The sequence below is a fragment of the Triturus cristatus genome, chromosome 6, assembly GCF_964204655.1.
Source record: "Triturus cristatus chromosome 6, aTriCri1.1, whole genome shotgun sequence".
Classification (NCBI taxonomy): Eukaryota; Metazoa; Chordata; class Amphibia; order Caudata; family Salamandridae; genus Triturus; species Triturus cristatus.
In genome coordinates this window covers 666,792,876-666,812,583 of record NC_140589.1, presented here as the reverse complement: position 1 = coordinate 666,812,583, position 19,708 = coordinate 666,792,876, and the positions used below count along the sequence as shown (strand labels likewise).

Sequence of the window (19,708 nt, the reverse complement as noted above, 5' to 3'; positions counted from 1 at the left end):
TAAGAGTCTCTACCGGAAGGTGTGTTATCAAAAGTTAACAGTTGTTACATAGAGACATCTAACCGCAAATCACTCGCCTTTTAAAAAGATACCAAAGCAGTACCTATTTGATGGTGCATCTGTGACCGGGCTCAAACCAAAAAGTCCTGTAAGACCGAGCGGACGAAATGCTCCTCTCGGCGAAACTGGCTGTCCGGACAGTAGTGCTTCATTACTATATGTAGTGACCCCCAGGTAGCTGCCTGGCAGATGTCCAGGTCAGAAACTTCACAAACCAATACAGTTGTAGCAGTTTTATCCATTAGTGGAATGAGCTTGTGGTCCTTCTTGATGCTTTTTGGCCAATGCATAGAAAATCTTAATACAGAGCACGAATCAGCAAGAAATGGGTCTTGTTCCAGATGATTTTTGCCTTTTTTCACTCAAATAAACTCTACAAAGAGCTGATAGTACAAACTGTGTTCTGTGGTACAATCAATATAAAAACTCAGGGCTCCTTTGGGGTCCAAGAGATGGAGTCTCTCCTCCTTAGAGGGGTGATGTGGACCAAAGCACGCTTCTGACCAATATGGAACGGTGTCACAACCTTAGGCATGAAAGATGCCCATGTCCACAAAACCAGTTTGTCTGGGAAGAAAGTGGCGTATGGATGATTAACACAGAGATTGAAGCTCACTATCACACTGCACATGTTACATGACAAGGAACATAGTCTTAAAGATGAGGAGCTGTAACACAGCTATGAAGTGGCTCAAATGAGTGTACATCAGGAAAGTAAGAGCCATGTTAAGGCTCCACTGTGGCATGATGAAGGGTTCTCCCAACTCTCAGAAGAGACCTTGTGCCACCGCTGGGTGTAACGGTCACTCGTGATCACTAGCCACAGACAGCTGAGCTCATCCACCCTGGTATTCAGTTATCATGCCAGCAGTTTCACCACAAGGAAAATCCCTTGTTGGTCCAGCCAGTTCCAGTGGTGCAAGGCCTACAGGGACAGGGTTTGTTACCCTAATCTGCCCGGTTTCTTTCAGTACCACAGAACAGTGGTTTTGTTCTTGAGCACAGATACTAGCCTCCATTTAAAAAAACTGAAGGCAGGCTTTCAGTGCCAAGCTTATGACACTAAGCTTCAAAAGGTTGATATGGGGCCGTGGATCCACTGAAGATCTGAGGCCTCTAATCTCCAAGTCTCAGTTGGCTACCCTATCCTATCAGCAGCGAGTCAGTCACCACTGTCAGCTTTGTATCGGAAAGGGAGAGGGGGTCTGCTGCTTGTCCAGTCAAGATACAGTAACCACCACTACAGATCTTTTGCAGTCTCCTTCAAAATACGCATGTGGTTAAAGGTCCCCTTGATGTTGGGTCTACTGAGACTTCAGGTCCCAATACAGAGGTTGCATAGTCCACCTGGTATGCTCAACCAGCAGGATGCAGGAGGCCATCAATCCAAGCAGACTCAGTCTACCTCAGTGAAATCCATGAGTGAGGTTGAACGATCGGGATCACAGCCCGAATGTCTTGTACTCTTTTCTTCCAGTGGGAGAGGAACAAAACAGAACCTTGTCCAGAATGGCCCCAATGAAGCAGAGCATTTAGGGAGGAGTCAGATGGGACGTTGACAGTAAACCTCAAACATGAGATGAGCTGATACCACTCAAAGTCTGGATTTTGGCGACAACTGCCTGAGGCGAGTTCGCCTTTAACAGCCAATCATCAAGGTATTGGAAGACTGTCCTACCTGATCTTTAAAGGTGTGCTACCACCACCACAATCACTTTGGTGAACAACCAAGAGCCACTAGTGAGACAAAAGGAGAGCGCAACAAACTGAAAATGGTCTTGTCCCACCACCAATTGTAGGTAGCACTGATGGGTCAGGAGGATAGGTATATATATGGAAGTAGACATCTTGCACATCCAGTCTCTAGTGTCACAGGCTGCCAACACCTGGGCCAGTATGAGCATCTTGAAGTTTTTCTTCTGGAGGAAGGCGTTAAGAGCGCGCAGGTCTAAAATAGCCTCTGTCCTTTTTGGGAACCCGAAAGGAGCGGGAAGAGCAACTATGACCTACTTCTGGCACAAGCACCTTCTAGATAGCCAGCTTGGCAAAAGGTTTTGTGCTTCACGCAGCAAGATGGACAAATTGTCATCCACCAGACAAATGGGAGCTGGCCGAAGGTGTGGCTTGGCAGAAAGGAACATTCTGAACAATGTGCATGAACCAACTGACTAATGTTATGACCAGCCAACAGGCAATCATCTTTGGATCTTCCCTCCCACCAGGTGGCTGTGCTCCACAAAGGTGAGGCTAAAAGGAGTTGGCAGGTCGGGATGCAGGTGGGGCTGGGGACTGAGCAGCCAAAAGAGCTTAGTCCCGGGACCAGTGGGCACCATGACCGCAAAGCTTCTGGGCACCATGCTAGGGTTGGATTGGATGGTGGTATGGGGCACCTCTGCTAAAGCTGCAAATGGAGTGGTAGGTTTGGTGCAGTTGACAAGGAGGTGCAGATAGCCTAAAGAGCGAGCAGTGTCCCTGCTCTCCTTCAAAAGCTCAAGAGTGAAATCTGCTTTATCCCCAAACAGGCTAGTCCCATCGAATGGCATGTCCATGAGGGATGACTGGATATCAAGTTATGATCAGCTAGAGTACTAGAAGAATTTAATATGTAAGATAGGTAGGAAGAGACCCTTTTTTGGAACTTAGTCTAAGGGGGCAGACTCATCGATTGGCTGCACTGCTCTGGTTCGATTAGAGTTCATTCTACCATAATTTTATTAATGCGATATATGATCTATTCAACTATGGAAGTGATATGCTTGTATGTTTATTTGGTTTCTCTAATAAAAAAAAGAAAACAAAACATAACATCAAAATGTCCTTTCTAGTGTAATATTAAGCTTAGAAGAGGTCCCTAGTTTAGCTCATGGTTCATGTCTGGGAGCCAAGTAAAATTGCGGGTTTAACTCAGCAGCACATGTACTAAACATTTAAAGCCTGGACAACACTGAATAAAAACATTTCTGGAAAACGTTGTTACCTCATTAAATACATTCAGTGCAGTATCTGGGGAAGTGCAGTCAAAGTTGTGGACAATTCTGTTGCACCATTTTAGCAAATCTCTGGACAAAGAAAAAAAATGACACTGATCAGTAGCAAATCACTGTAAAACATGTTTTGTCAAAACGTCTACATGCAAAAATTCAGAAGAATTTGAATGGAAAGTCAACGAGTATATTACACAGTAATGTTTTATTATCAAATGAAATCTGCACACACATCCTAATCATCGTAATGGTCCTATGAAAAGGATTCTGCAAAAGATCTGCTTTGTAGGGAGACAAAGCACACCACTTTAAAGCAATCTATTTACATACATGGCTGCACTGGAGAGATACTTTAGTCGAGTCGTACTATTTAAAATGCTAATGATGCCTGCTGAAGTGACAATTGAAGGATTGAGTGGGGAGAGAACGTACAGTATAACAGTCATCTTAACAATAAAGAGTAAATATTAATTCAAGAGTAGTATATACACAATACTTAAAAATAAATACAACATAAGGAAAACGCTACTTACCAAGTATGCATCTGCTCTTGGCATGTAGAGCTGTAGATTCACATGCTTGGCATAGCATGCCATCGAGTGTTGGCTCTGGATGTTTGCACTTTGTTTTTCTTCAAAGAAGTCTTTTCCAGTCACAGGGTAGGTGACTCCTCCTTTCGGGGATGGTGTGCATGGGCGGCGACTCTGCTGTTGGATTGTTTTCCCGCAGAGAGTGGTAATGGAGTTAGTAAGAGTAGTAGAATAGAGATGTCCATGTGTATCTATCTAAATAAGATATCAGTGAAACAGGTATTGGTACCTGGGGAGGCGGGTGGGCGCATGTGAATCTACAGCTCTACATGCCAAGAACAGATGCATACTGGGTAAGTAGCATTTTCCATTCGAAGAACGTGAGCTGTAGATCACATGCTTTGCATAGACTATATAGTAGTTATCTCCCAAAGCGGTGGCTAACCTGTAGCTGGTGCAGTGGTTTGAAAGAGTGTACGTAGAACTGCCTGGCCCACACTAGCTTGCTGTTTTGCATATCTACACAATAGTGTGTTATGAATGTGTAAGGTGTAGACCATGTTGCAGCTTTTCAGATGTCATCTAAAGGGAAGTTTCCCAAGAAAGCCATAGAAGGCCCTAGTTTGCGAGTGGAGTACACTCTAGGAGGAACTGTTAATGTTAGTTTCGCTTTTGCATAGCATTTGACTATCCACGGTGCAATACCGGATTGTGAGATGGGATTTCCTTTATGAAGTGGAGCAGAAACCACAAAGTTGTTTCGTTTTACAGAAAGGTTTTGTCCTATGTAGTAGAGTAAAACTCTGTTAACGTCTAAGGTATGTAGAGCATGTTCGGCCACAGACTCTGGTTGAGTGAAGAACACAGGCAACTCAACAGATTGGTTGATATGGAAGGCAGAAATCCCCTTGGGTAAAAATTTAGGATTAGTCCGAAGAACTACTTTGTTTTGGTGCACTTGTAAAAATGATTCTTCTATGGTTAGTGGCTGAATCTCACCAATCTCCCCAGTGATGTAATAGCTATGAGGAAAGCGACTCAAGTGAGAAATTGCAGCTCACATTTATACAATGGCTCAAAGGGTGGACCCATTAGTCTGGTGAGGACAATATTGAGATTCCGCACTGGGACAGGTGGAAGTCTTGGAGGGGAATAACTCTTCTGCGTCCTTCCATAAATGCCTTAACAGGCACTTCAAAGAGAGACAGATGTTGTAAATTTTAAAGGTATGCGGCTATTGCAGCAAGATGTAAGCATATGGATGTATACACTAAATTTGAACGCAGCAGATGCAGTAAATAGCAGATGATGTTTTTAACGGAAGCATCAAGCGGGTTGATTTGATTGTTTTCACAATTAATCACAAACCGCTTCCACTTTGCTGCATAGCAAGCCCTTGTAATAGGACGTCTAGCCTCGTTGATAATGTTCATGCAGTTTTGCGGAAGATTGAGGTAGCCAAACTAGGACTTCAGGTGCCAGATCGCAAGGTTGAGATGACCGGGATCTGGATTATCTCTCCACGGTTATGCGTGAGGATATTGGGTGCAAGATGTAATTTTTGATGATGGGCTACTGATAGCTCCAACAGGGTGGTGAACCACGGTTGACGGGCCCATCTGGGAGCAAATAGGATTAGTGTCAGGGACACCTGTTTGAGCTTCCGAACCACTAGTGGAATGAGTGGGAGTGGTGGAAAAGTGTAGGCAAATATCCCTGACCAATTTATCCATAGTGCGTTGTCTCTGGACAATGGGTGTGGATACCTGGACGCAAAGCTTGGGCATTTTGCGTTTTGGTGAGTGGTTAACAGATCTATGTCTGGAAAGCCCCACATCTGAAAGAACAGGAAGAGAACTCGAGGGTGGAGTTTCCACTTGTGGATCCGTTTTCTGTCTGCTGAGCAGATTCGCAATTTGTCTACTCCTGGAGGTGTTCTGCGAGGAGATACATTTTGTGATGTATGGCTCACCTACAGATGGCCTGTGCTAAATGCGACAGTTGAAGAGAGAGTCACTTCCTGTTTCTGTATGTAATACATTGCTGTCATGTTTTCTGTGCTTATCAGGACAGCTTTGCGTACCAGGTGAATTTGAAAGGCTTTGAGCGTTAGAAATATCGCTAGAAACTCTAGATGATTTGTGTGAAGTTGCTTTTGATGCAGGCTCCACATGCCCTGAATTGTGTGAGTTTGGAGATGAGCTCCCCAACCAGTGAGAGATGTGTCTGCTGTTAGCACAATCTAAGGAACTGGGTAGATGAAGGGCAGCACTCCTGGATACGTTTAGTGGGTTCCACCACTGCAGAGAGCGAGGAGTGTGGCCGTCCACCAACACTAGATCGGATAATTGACCTTGAGACGGATTCCACTGACGTGCTAAGCATTCCTGAAGGGGACGCATTTGAAGTCTTGCATAAGGAACTATTAGGATGCAAAACGCCATTATTCCTAGTAACTGTATGAACACTCGAGCTGGTAATGATTGCTGATGTTGAAATTGGGAAAGTAGAGTTTGACTGTTGCGGATTCTGGACCGATTGGGATAGGCCAGAGCTTTTTGCGTATCTATAGTGGCTGCTCCCAAGTACGCTCGCATGCTGGAGGCTATAGATGTGACTTGGATAGATTCACTGTGAATCCAAGATCGTGGAGCAGCTGAACTGTTTAGTAGGTATGTCGTAGACAGTTTGTGGCGATCTTGCTTTTATGAGCCAGTCGTCTAAGTATGGGAAGACATGAATGTGTCGTCTGCATAGATGAGCTGGGACCACTACCAGGCATTTGGTGAAAACCCTGGGAGCAGTAGTGACTCCGAATGTGAGTTCTTGGAATTGGTAATGTTGCTCCACACTACAAACCTGAGGTATTTGTGGCGGGCACTCCGTATTGGGATGTAGGCATCCTTTAAATCTAAAGTTGACAGAAAGTCGCCTTGCTGAAGGAGCAGGAGTACTTGTTGAAGTGTAACCATATGAAAGTGATCTGATTGGATGTATAGATTCAGGTCTCGGAGGTCCAGAATAGGTCTGAGAGAGCCATCTTTTTTGTGAATTAAGAAGTATAGGGAGTATACACCTGCCCCTTGATATTGTAATAGGACTGGTTCTATAGCTCCCTTATGTAACAGAGAGAGAACTTCTTGTTTGAGAAGGTTAAGATGTTTTTTTGACATTGCGTGTGATCTTGGAGGAATGTTTGGGGGAGTGATTGTAAGTTCAAGGTAATAACCATATTGGATAATTTGAAATCCATATGGGTAGAAATTGGGAGAGACGACCCCAGGCAGGAGTGGAATGATCGGGGGGTAGAGGAATGAAGTCACTGTTTGGTGTTTGCAGGGGAAGTGCGTGTTGAGTTGCCTCTGCCTCTTCCCTTGCCATTAATCCCTCAAAATCCTCTTCTAAAGTAACCTCTTGACGAGGGCAATTGATTATTGCCCTTGAAAGAGGAGGAGGGAGTCTCTGATTAAGTGTTTTTGGAGCCACCCCTGTAAAAGGAGCGACAAAAGGATCTCTGATTGGAAGGGAGTTGCAAAGCCCCCATGGATTTCACTACCTTGGTATCTTTTTTCATCTTCTCTAAAGAAGTGTCCACTGTAGGTCCGAATAGGGGCTCTTTATCCAAGTGCTGGTTGAGAATAGAGGCTTGGAAGCGTCTGTGTTGATCTCGGAGAGAAACTTGCGGTCAAATAGAAAATCCTCTTCAAGAGCCTCTTTATGTAATTCCATCCCATGGTATTGAGAAGCCCTATTAAGTAGCTCTATATACTCTATGTTGTCATCAGGTGGTATGGGTAAGGAAGCGTATAGATACGGATCGTTGTCTGTGATCAGATCTGTATTACAGTCCTCACATGGGTCATCAGTGTCCGGTGGCCTATCTTCATCCCCATCCCCTTCAACTTGTGTATCAGGAGATTAAAGTTGTGGGGAATTTGTGGGTGTGGTGGGGAATTTGTGGGTGTGATGAGCAAATTTATGTCAATGGGTAAAGGAGGTGTAATGGGAGGAAAAGGGTTAGTACCCACATTCTTGCGTTTTAAAGGAATGTGGTAGTCCTCTTGTAAGCCCATTTTTCTTTTCTCTGGCAGTTTCACATGCATATGTCCAATATCTGGTTGGATGACCAGTTTTTTGTTTTGGATCCGTGTTTGCAGGCGGATCGTCGAAACAAGGCTCTTTAAAAGGAACAGTCGTTTTCCCTTTGGGCGCCTTACTTTTCAGCATCGCAAGTTTTCGCTCAGAAGCTTTCGGCTCTGAAGATTGACTTTTCGGTAGCGAGGGAATGGCCACAACGATGTGCTTTGATTTAGATGTCGAAGGTTTCGGTTCAGCCTCGACATGAGGCTGACTCGATCCTGAACCGGAAGGCTTTGATTTGAGTTTCGGTGCCGGGCGAGAGGGCGGGGCGCCCAAAACTTTTCCTCAGTGACGACCTTGGGCAGAGGAGGGACCGAGCCTTTTTCTTCAACAAATGTTGGGGCAGGGGTGTGTCTGTACTAACGGTACGCTGACCCGGGGTCACTTGCTCTTGTTCTTCCATGTTGGAGTCGGCTTCGGACACAGAGATGTGTTCCCCCTCTTCTTCGGCTCCTTGTGTGTAGAATTCTTCCTGTTCAGAATCTTCACCGAAGATGTCCAGTGCTGAGGCGCTTTGTTGGTGCATTTCGTAACATCGAGCCCGCAGTCACGGAGAGTCTTCTTGGATCAAAATGATCGACACGCGTCACAGTCTTGTTCGTCATGTCCTGGGGATAGACAGATTGCACACTTCGTGCAAGTCAGTGCGCGGAAACTTAGTGCGACACCCGGGACAGAATTAGAATGGAGTCTGTTCCATCGACTGCTGGCGAGCCCGATGCGGGTAGGCCCAATGGCCTTCCACGAATCTTCCGATTGAAGACGGTCTCAAAACGATACGCAGAGAATGGGAAACGAGATCGAGAACAATACCGTAGAGGGTAGTTGTGAGAAAGTGGATCTGTATAAACTGTTCCCAAATAGGTTTGGGAGAGGGTAAAGTTAGATATAACTTTACTCTCTTAAGAGGTAGCTTGGTCGAGCAGTAAGGCAGTATCAGAGCACAGTGTAAAGCATTTGTTGTACACACTCAGTCAGCAAATGGTCTCACATGTGAGAAAGTGCCATCTTTCTTGCATGGTATGCCCCCACTTTTTGCTAAATTGCTGAATGTACTTCGATTGAGTGTACCCTGGGTTCCTGCCAATCAGGTGCCCAGGGCCTATGTTCCTTCCTTAAACCACACAAACTCCAAATTGGCAAACCCTAGCCACATGTCAGCCCCTAGTAAATGGTACCCTAGGTACCCAGGGCCTTGTGACCAGGGAAGGCCTTTAAGGGCTGCAGCACTCATTGTGCCACCCTCAGAGGCCCTGTACCCTTACACACACACTGCCCTTGCAGGCTGAGTGTCTGGGTGCAGGACAAAACAAAGAGTCGACATGGCACACATCACTGTGTACCATGCCCATCACCTACACTACCAAGGCATATGTCAGCCACCCCTCTAGCTGGGTGCATTACGCCTATGGTGTGGGCACAGGAGCAGGAGCCCTGTGCCCCTACAGTACCCGGGTCCATTCCTGGGCACTGTAAGTGCAGTGCTGTCATTTAAGAATACATGGTGCTGAGAGCTTGTCAAACACGAGCTCCACAGCACCATATTGGCAACACTGAAGCCTGGGAAGTTTGGTATCAAACTTCTCAGCACATTGAACCCACACTGATGCCAGTGTAGGATTTAATGTACTAAGCACCCCAGAGGGCATCTTAGAAGATGCCCCCTTACAGCTAACTTACAATCCACGTCTGCTCTGAGGCTGCCCAGGCTGCCACACAGCAGACACGTTGCTGGACCCCTGGGTGGGAGAGCCCCTGCTCTCCCGGGCCTGCAACAATGCACATCCTGGGTGAGGTGAGAAATCTCCTCCCCCAGGATGAGCAAAGGGAAGCTTCAAAGGCATGCCGCCATTTGGAGTTTCCCCAGGCCACTGCAACCCCCCACTCTGGCGGGAAGCTTGGCCGGAAACTCCATACAAGGACAGGGGATGTGCCAGCCTGCCCACCCCACCCCTCAGGTGGGGGAGGCGAGGTGAAGCACATCTCCGGGCTCTCGCCATCTTGAAGATGGGAGGCCCTACCCTATCAGGATTAGGCTACTGCCCCCCTCCCACAGGAAGAGGCAGGATAGGGGGTGTACCCACCCCAGGACAAGGACCCATTGGTCCCTGGCCTTCACCTACCTGTAACGCCCCTAAATCTAGTATTTAGGGGCACCCTGAACCTTCCTTCCTGAGATTCCAGATAGAAAACGGCAAGAAGAGCAAGAAGAACAAAGACCTGCCCTGCAGCTGCTAAAAAGAGAAGAAGACACCAACTGCTTTGGCCCCAGCCCTACCGGCCTGTCGACTCTCGAACCTGCACCAGCGCGGCATCCCACGTGGCCAGCAACCTCACCAACCCCGGAGGACCTGGCTACCTTTTAGCTCTAAGCCCCTGGGACTCCCACGAGTAGAGGCTCTACTCAAGAAACCTATTTGCTATCCCTGGCACCAGCCCGGGACCGCGGACCCAACACACTCTGCACCAGCCATGCCTGGCCAGTGCCGGAGTGGACAAAGACCCAGAGGACGACCCCACGGCGACTGTGACCCAGAGTCCGGCACCCAAGGACCCCCCTCGACATCCCGGAAGAAGCCTGCAGCCTCAGAACCAAGTGCCACCCCAGCCGCGATCAACCAGAGGGTAAGATTCCCGACGTCAAAAGGCACCCCTGCACCCGGCGCCCTGCGACCCCCTGTGCCCAATCCCGGGGTACCCACCTAACCTACAACTACCCAACTTACCTCTCGAAGTGGTGGTGGCACCTGAAACATCCTCGTCCCCGAGCCTGCAGCCTCTTTCCAAACCGGAACATTCCCATTGATTTCCATTGAGCGCCCTAAGGCTCAAAAGCACCCTGCACCCAGCCGCCCGAGTGGCCCTGGCAGTGCCCTCTCTACACTAACCTACTTCCCCACTTGCCCTGAGTAAGTGACCAGGAGCCCAGCTCCCACAGCCGCGTGGCTTGCCAGACAGCAGCCACCAACCAAGGCCCCCCTATCCCTCATAGGATAACATTGGGCCCAACTCTCTCTGCACCCGGCCGTCCTGAAACCGCTGAGGGTGAACCAACTGTACCTACCTGACACTGGGGGACCCCTGAGTCCATGCCCGGAATTTCAACACTACCAGTCGAGTACTTACCCTTAAACCGCTAACTTCGTTTTCCTCATAGGGTAACATTGACTGACTTTTTCTTCAAAAATCTTCTAAGTGTGAACTTTTCAAAACTGCAAAAATTCACCAAAAATCAGCCAAGTGACAAAAACGAATTTACTCACCTGCTCCTAGGTGAGCTCCCAGTGCTGGATCTTGGTGCCCAGCCCTGACTCTGAAAAGTGTTCACAACTATACTTACCTCTAACCCATTTTTCTCCCATAGGAAACCATTGTCTGCTTTTCTGTGAAATTTCTTCTAAGTGTCTACTTTTGCAAATTTGAAATATTCTTTTAAAATCGTACCATTTCTGCAAACGAAAATACTTACCTGCTTTTGATAAGGACCCCAGTCCTGGGTCTAGGCACCCAGTCCTGGATTACTAAAGTAACGATAAAGTACTCTACCTGCAATTTGAATTTCTTGCCATAGAGATCCATTGAATGTTTTCTGTGAAATATTTTCTAAGTGCTAACTTCTGAAATAGCTAAATATTATTTAAAAATCATTACAGTTATTAAGTCGACTTTCATCACTTGATTCTGAATACTCACCCCAGGCTGGTTCTAGGAGCCATACCTTGAATTCCAAAAGTAATCTGAAAAGTAATTTATTACAAATAACCTGAATTTACCATTGAGCTCAATGCATTGTTATGTTTAGGAAATAGGATTGTTTATTGCAACCAACTGTGACTGTTTACACAAATTTATTGCCTAAGACAAAAGTATTTATATTCAACCTCTCATTCTGAGAAAGTATATTTTTACCCCCTTTGTGGTTCTAAAAATAAAACAAGCATATATTTTATATATATAAACCATTGGCCTAGAGTTCAGTTATTGAGTGTGTGAAACCATTTGCTGACTGAGTGTGTACAATAAATGCTTTACACTGTCCTCTGGTACTGCCTTACTGCTCGACCAAGCTACCACTTTTGAGAGTAAGGTCATACCTAACTTTGACCTCTATCAGCCTCTGGGGGACTGTGGACTCTGTACACCCTGTACCTATTAGGGAACAGTATATACAGAGCCACTTTCTCACATCACACACTCAAGAACTGAACTCTAGGCCAATGGTTTGTATAAAAATATATGGTTGTTTTATTTTAGAACCAACAATAGGTATCAAAATATACTTTCTCAGAATGAGAGGCTTTAGTTAAATACTTTGCAATAGGCAATTGACTTTTGAATGTAACAGATACAGTGTGTTACAATTTCAAACACAATAATAAATTGAGCTCAATGGGTATTTTAAGTTAAATGAAATGGATTACTTTCAGGATTACTTTTCTAACTCCAGGACTGGATCCTAGATTCAGTCCTGGGACAGTTCTTGGAAACAAGTGAGTAAATTCGTTTTAGTTACTGTTGTGATTTTTAAGCAATATTTTGCTATTTTAAAAGTTAACACTGGAAACTTTTTCTAATCAATTCACCAATGTTATCCTATGGAAGGAAATTCACTTAGCAGGTAAGTGCGGTTATGGTTACTTTTTCGGGTTCAGTGTTGGATCCTAGATCCAGCATTAGTGTAACACCTGTAAGCAGTTGAGAGACTGCGTTTAAGTTATACAGGCGATTTTTAACGAATATTTTGTAAGTTTGCAAAATCGACAGAAGAAATTTCACAGATAAACAGTCAATGGTTTCCTATGGAAAAAAATTCAAGTTACGGGTAAAGTATGTTCTCGTTACTTTTGTAATCCAGTGCTGGGCTCCTAGGTTCAGTACTGGGTCATCCATCTAAAACAGGTAAGTAATTACGTTTTCACGGTTGGTACGATTTTTAAAGAATATTTGTAGTTTGCAAAAATCGACACTTAGAAGACATTTCACAGAAAAACAGTCAATGGTTTCCTATGGAAAAAAATTGAGTTAGTGGTAAGTACAGTTGTAATTACTTTTCAGGGTCAGTGCTGGGCACCAAGATCCAGCACTGGGATCTCTCCTATTAGCAGGTGAGTATTTCCATTACTTGGTTGAATTTAGGTGAATATTTTAAAGTTTAGAAACTCCACACTTACAAGAAATTTCAAGGGAAACCAGCCAATATTACCCTATGGAAGATAAGTGAGTTATAGGCTTTTGGGTAAGTACTCGGCTGGCAGAGTCAAGGTTCTGGGCATAGACTCAGGGGTCTCCCAGGGTCAGGTAAGTACAGTTGTTACACCCTCAGCGGCACTGGGGCAGCCGGGTGCAGAGTGAGTTAGGCCCAATGTTATCCTATGGAAGGCAGGGGGCCCTTGGTTAGTGGCTGCTGGCTGGAATGCCACGCGGCTGTGGGAGCTGGGCTCCTGGTCACTTACTCAGGGCAAATGGGGAAGTAGGTAGGAATAGAGGTTGCACTGCCAGGGGCACTCGGACGGCTGGGTGCAGGGTGCTTTTGAGCCGTCGGGCGCTCAATGGATTTCAATGGAGAAGCTCAAGGACGAACAAAGGCTGCAAGCTCGGGGACGAAGATTCTTCAGGTGTGACCACCACTTCGAGAGGTAAGTTGGGTAGTTGGGGGATAGGTAGGCACCCAGGAGTTGGGCACAGGGGGCCACAGGGGTGCCTTTTGGCATCGGGAAATCTTACCCCTGCTGGTCGCGGTCGGAGGGGTCCCTGGTTCGCAGTCTGCAGGCGTCGTCAGGAGCGTCGAATAGGGTCCTTGGGTGCTGGATTCGGGTCACAGTCGCCGGGGAGACGTCCTTGTGGTCTTTGTCCACTCCGGCACAGGCCAGGCTTGGCGGGTGCAGAGAGCGCAGGGTTCGCGGTTCCCGGCTGATGCCAGGGGCTTGTTGCTTGTTTTGAGCAGTACCACGGCTCGTGTGAGTCCCAATTAGTTAGAGTCACAAGGCAGTCAGGTCCTCAGGGGTTTTTGAGGTTGCTGACCACTGGAGATGCCGGGGTTTAGCAGGAGCAGGTTCGAGGGTCGACAGGCCGGTAGGGCTGGGGCCAAATCAGTTCATGTCTTCCTCTTGTTAGCAGCTGCACGGCAGGTCTTCTTGTTCCCTGATCTTCTTTCGGTTTCTGGGACTCAGGAAGGAAGGTTCAGGGTGCCCCTAAATACTAGATTTAGGGGCATTACAGGTAGGTAAACGCCCTGGGGTGGGTACACCCCCTATCCTGCCACTCTTCTGTGGGAGGGGGCAGTAGCCTAGTCCTGATTGGGCAGGGCTTCCCATCTTCGAGATGGCGAGAGCCCGGAGATGTGCTTCACCTCGCCTCCCCCACCTGAGGGGTGGGGTTGGCAGAGGCTGGCACACTCCCTTTCCTTCCTTGGGGTTTCTGACCAGTCTTCCCGCGAGAGTGGGGGTCAGAACCGGTAGGGGCCAGTTGCTGAGTACAGCAAGTGGCCTGGAGAAGTTCACACAGGCGGAATGCCTTTGAAGCGTCTCCTGCCCATCCTGGGGGAGGAGACTTAGCACCTCACCCATGATGTGCATTGTTGCAGGCCCAGGAGAGCAGATTGCTCTCTACCCAGGGGTCCAGCAACATGTCTGCTGTGTGGCAGCCTAGGCAGCCCCTCAGACAAGACTTGGATTGTAGGTTAGGTTCAGGGGGCATCTCTAAGATGCCCTCTCCCGTGCATCTTACAATCAATCCCACACTGGCATCAGTGTGGGTTTACTGTGCTGAGAAGTTTGATACCAAACTTCTCAGTCTTTAGTGTAGCCATCATGGTGCTGTGGAGTTTGTGTAGACGACCTCCCAGCACCATATACTCTTAAATGGCAGCACTGCACTTACAGTGCCCAGGAATGGACCTGGGTACTGTAAGGGAACATGGCTCATGCACCTGTACCCACACCACTGGCATAGAGCACCCAGCTAGAGGGGTGACTGAGGTATGCCAGGGCAGTGTGTGTTGTGAGCATGGCACACACGGATGTGTGCCATGTCGACTCTTTGTTTTGTTCTGCACCAAGCCACTCAGCCTGCAAAGGCAGTGTGTGTGTGTGTGTGTGTGTCAGGGAACAGGGCCTCAAAGGGTGGCACAATAAGTGCTGCTGACCTCAGGGGCCTTCTCTGGTCACAAGGCCCTGGGTACCTAGGGCACCATTTACCAGGGGCTGACATGTGACCAGAGATGCCAATTGGGTTTTGGCTGTTAGGCAGTTTTTAGGGAAGGAACACAGGCCCTGGGCACCTGATTGGCAGGAGCCCAGGGCACAACAAGGAAAAGTGCATCAGTTATCAGGCAAAAAGTGGGGGAGTTAGTGCAACAGAAACCCACTTCCTTACAGTAGTGGATTGCGCGTCGAGGGAAAACCGGAGCGCCGCAGTTCACATCTGGACCAGATGGCAGAAAAAAACTAACAATGGAGTCAATGCCCATGCGCATTATCACCGCACCTCGTGACTGGAAAAGACTTCTTCGAAGAAACACAAAGTGCAAACATCTGGACCCAACACTAGATGGCAGGCTATGCAAAGCATGTGATCTACAGCTCATGAATGCCTTAATAACTGGTATCTTGAACAAAAACGAATTCTGCCCATTACGTAGATGGGCAGCAACTGCAGCTAAATGTAGACGTATGGAAGTGTAAGCGAGTCCCGAGGATTGCAAATGAAGAATGTAGCAAACAATATTATATACAGTTGCAACAAATGGATTAATTTGCTTATTGCGGCAGTAGAAAACAAATCTTTTCCATTTCGCTGCGTAACATGCTTTAGCAGTAGGTCTACGTACTTCTTTTAGAATGGTCATACATTCAGGTGGAAGTTTAAGGTATCAAAATTCTATGACCTCAGGAGCCAAATGAAAAGGTTCAGTTCCTTTGGATTTGGGTGTCTGATTTCTCCATGGTTCTGAGTAAGAAGGTCCGGGTTGAGGGGAAGCTTCTGGTGGGAACTACTGAGAGTTCAAGTAGTGTAGTTAACCATGGTTGGCGAGCCCAAATGAGAGCTACTAGAATGAGGGTGAGAGACATTTGCCTGAGTCTCCGAACCACAAATGGGAGAAGTGGCAGAGATGGAAAAGCATAGGCAAATATACCTGACCAGTTAATCCATAGAGCACAGTCTTTGGATAGCGGGTGTGGAAACCTGGAGGCGAAGTTTGGGCATTTTGTGTTGTCTGCAGCTGCAAATAGGTCTATTTGTGGAAACCTCCACTTGCGAAAGAAGGGGAGAAGAATCTGTGGGTGGAGTCCCCATTCATGGACTTGTAGTGCATCCTGCTGAGGAGGTCATCAAAGTGGTTAACCACCTATGGGAGGTGTTCTGGATGTTGTGACGTATTGCCCAATGCCAAATCATCTGAGATACGCATGCTAACTGTAGAGAGTGTGTTGTCCCCCCGTTTTTTGTAAATAGTACATAGTTGACCAAGACAACCTTCCCTGTCAGGTAAGTGAGAAATGCTTTCAATGCTAGGTGAACAGCTTGAAGCTCGAGGTGGTATTTAATGTAGAAACCCTGAACTGTGAGATCCTGAAGTTGAGCACTCCATCTGTAAGGGATGCGTCTGCTGTGAGAATGATCTGGGGAACAGGGTTGAGGAATGGCTACCTTTTTGACAAATGTTGTGTGTTCCACCACTGCAGAGAGCGAGGAGTGCGGATGTCCACCAACACTAGATCTTGTAACTGACCCTGTGATTGAGACTATTGTTGCTCCAGGCATTCTTGCAGCAGGCGCATATGTAGTCCAGCAAGTGGTACTATGGCTATGTAAGATGCCATCATGCCTAAAAGATTTGACTGTTTTGTGTTGTTTGGGATGAAACCGCTGTATCAATGTCTATATGATTTGAATGCTGGCAAAATTTGGATATATTGATCCCACCTGTGTGATGAAGAAAGCTGCGAGATATGGTTGAACCTGTAAGGGTTGAAGGTGTGATTTTTGTATGCTGACAGTAAATCCTAGTTGATGTAAAAAATAATTCGTATGAGTGTTTTGTTGACACAGGAGAGGAGTACTGGCTTTGATGAGCAAGTCGTCTAGATATGGTAAGGAATGAAGTTGATCTGCTAGCACTGCTAGACATTTGGGGCCAGATGTATCAAACAGTTTTAGCCATTCTGCGTCTATGAAAATGTGTTCGTACATCTGGCCCAAGGTGAATACCCTTGGAGCAGTAGTGACTCCGAATGTCACGACTTCGAACTGATAATGCTTTCAAGCTATAACAAATGAGGTATTTGCGATGAGCTGGGTGGATTGAAATGTGGAAGTAAGCACCCTTTAAGTCTAGTGCTGAATGAAGTCTTGAAGAAAGACCATATGGAAGTGTTCTGATAGTACGAAGTGATTTAAAGGCCTGGGCTGTAATATAGGCCGTAGTGTACCTTGATGTTGAAGAGTTATGGGCTATATGGCTCCTTTGGGTACCTTAGAGCCTGCACTTCCTGCTTGAGCAGATTTTGATGTTCTGTGAAAAGATTGTGTCTGCGCGGTGGAATGGTGCAGAACAGTTGACATGGCATGTTCTCTGCTATGGCAAAAAAGATCGGGCCACGGTTCTACCCATTAGCAGAAGAGACCTTGTGCCACCTCTGGGTATAACTGCCTGTCATGATCCGCTAGTCGTCAACAGCTCAGTTCATCTACCCTGGCATTCAAAGATCCTGTCAGGTGGTTCATCAGCAGGAGGATCCCTTGATTGACCAGTCCTTTCCAGTGGCATAGTGCCTACTGGCACAGGGTCTAGGACCCCACACCGCACTGCTTGTTGTAATACCACATTGCGCTGGTATTTTCTGTAAGCACCTGCACCAACGTCCTTTTGACGGACGGAAGGAAACCTTTCACCTCCAACTGGTCCGCCTCAGCTCCAAGATGATGGCATGGAACAGAGTCTCAGGTGAAGACTAGAGGCCCCTGATCGCCACCTCTCCCAGATGGCTGCCCCAACCCAGAAGTAACACATCAACTCGGGGGGGATAGGGAAAGGAGTCTGCCACTGACCCAATCATGGTCCAGTAACCACCACTGCACATCTTTTGTAGTCTCCTCTGAGATCTGGACATGGTCGGAGAGGATCCCCTGATGTAGAGTCCACTGAGACTTCAGATTACGCTAGAGCCCACATATGCCACCTGAAGTGCTTGAGCAGTAGTATACAGGTGGTCATCAGTCCCAATAGCCTAGGCAAAATGGGGATAGATTTGCAACTACATGAGTGACTGCTGCAAGGTTAAGTTTCCAGCTCTCTACCTTTATGTGACCTACCACAAGGGCGTAAGTCCTGTCCTCTTTCTTCTACCACTGTTTGTCCACAGAACCTATTCTTCTCAAGTTTCCTCCTTCTCTCCCACATCTGGTTGCAACTAGCCACAAGATCAGTTTCTTGATCAAGAGTAGATTCTCATCTGGGATTCCAGCACACGGCAGGCTTAAGGGAGTTATAAGGCTGAAAAACCTAGAAGCACTCAGGAGGATGGCTGAATAACCACATTTGAGACACGAGAGCCTGCATCATCTCTTCCCTACTATGCACAGCTTGGTTAGGTTAACAAACAATCAGGCAAAAAAACATAATTTCTGGAGGACTTTAACTGCTCAGTTTATGCTGTTCCTTCAGTGCTTACGGGGTCATGCTATTCAACACCTCATTTTCCATGCTCTGATCTATGTTTATGTTGGAAATAGGAAAGTTTGAACATCATTGTAGAATGATATTGTGAAACCTGAGGTCCAGACTCAGCCTGCACTCCCTGTTACCAATGCCCGACAAGTATCCCCAAAGTGAGTAAACACAGGGGTCAATGTACTTTCTAAATAGAAGTACAGGTCACTAGCAGTCACCATTCAAGGGAAACAGTCTGCATCCTAGACACATAAGGTAGACGTGGGTGATGAGGATAAGACTTAACCTCAGAGAGAATGCATGTGGGGGTGAGTCTTACTGATGTACAGAATATTAATCGCAGCAATGAAGTTTAAGTGATTAGACAAGAGTCATGCCAACGAAACTTAAAGAATATATACTAACAGTACATACCATTGAAATCAAACTTAAAGTACTCATAATACTACACACTAATTATACACTAAGACATCAACAAGGCGTGACTTACACAGTTTCACTATATATTATGAATCATAGAAGCAAGTTTAACATTTCATTTGCTTTGGATTGTTTTCACGCATACCTCAGAGACAATCCTCTGCCTTCAAGGCTGGGCATTCGGTCTCCTGGATCAAACACAGCAGAAGCTAACGTATCCTCCTCAGAAGTGAATATGTCAGACATTTGATGCTTGTCTCCAGTAAGCTGAATGTAAATGTCTAACAGCCGGTCAGTTACCACAGCGAGGCTTGGGTATCTTTTCAAGAGGATCTGTGGAGAGGCACAAATTAAATCTTAAATGAATCATAATGTTATTGTTTGTTGTGTAAATAAACCTATTTTTTTGCTTTCGGTTTGTAAGTCTGCTTTGTAGAATGTGCTTTTTTTCTCTAAAAATACAGATTGATTATTTAAAGAGAATTTCAGGTGGGTTTAAGGATTGGTTGCACGAAGAGCTTTTTATTTTTAAGAAAAAATGTATTTTAAGGCACAGGACATGCCACTTCACATCGTCATGGAAGGCTCCTTCTACTTTGACCAAAGACACAAACAGGATGTCTATAAAGCATAAGCAAAGAACATTTGTGCAGACATTTAGCAGCAATTTTCTTCGGATTTCTAAATTATTAAGCACCTGTAAACCGGTCAAAGTGGATTGCAACATCTGTAAGAATGGAGAACCCGATTTTGGTGAGGTTTTCTACCGACATAGCATTCATTTGCTGAATTATCATGAAGAGGGTGGGGTGGGGGTTAAGGATGATGGATCATTTAATGGCCACAGCCGAACAATTTAGTTGGGTAGGCAGTGGTCCGCCAAATTAATCTTAGGTTGCCTA

At 46.3% G+C, this 19,708-nt stretch overlaps 1 protein-coding gene across 1 annotated transcript in view; it reads right to left on the bottom strand.

Moving 5' to 3' along the window:
• Positions 1 to 19,708, bottom strand: part of MDN1 (midasin AAA ATPase 1) — a 2,002,810-nt gene that overhangs the window by 1,830,123 nt on the left and 152,979 nt on the right. Inside the window, exons 10-11 of the mRNA XM_085611158.1 lie at positions 18,952 to 19,139; positions 3,038 to 3,119 (exon numbers count right to left, since the gene is read on the bottom strand). Of these exons, the coding sequence (XP_085467284.1) occupies positions 3,038 to 3,119; positions 18,952 to 19,139 (270 nt within the window). The remainder of the gene's footprint in view (positions 1 to 3,037; positions 3,120 to 18,951; positions 19,140 to 19,708) is intronic.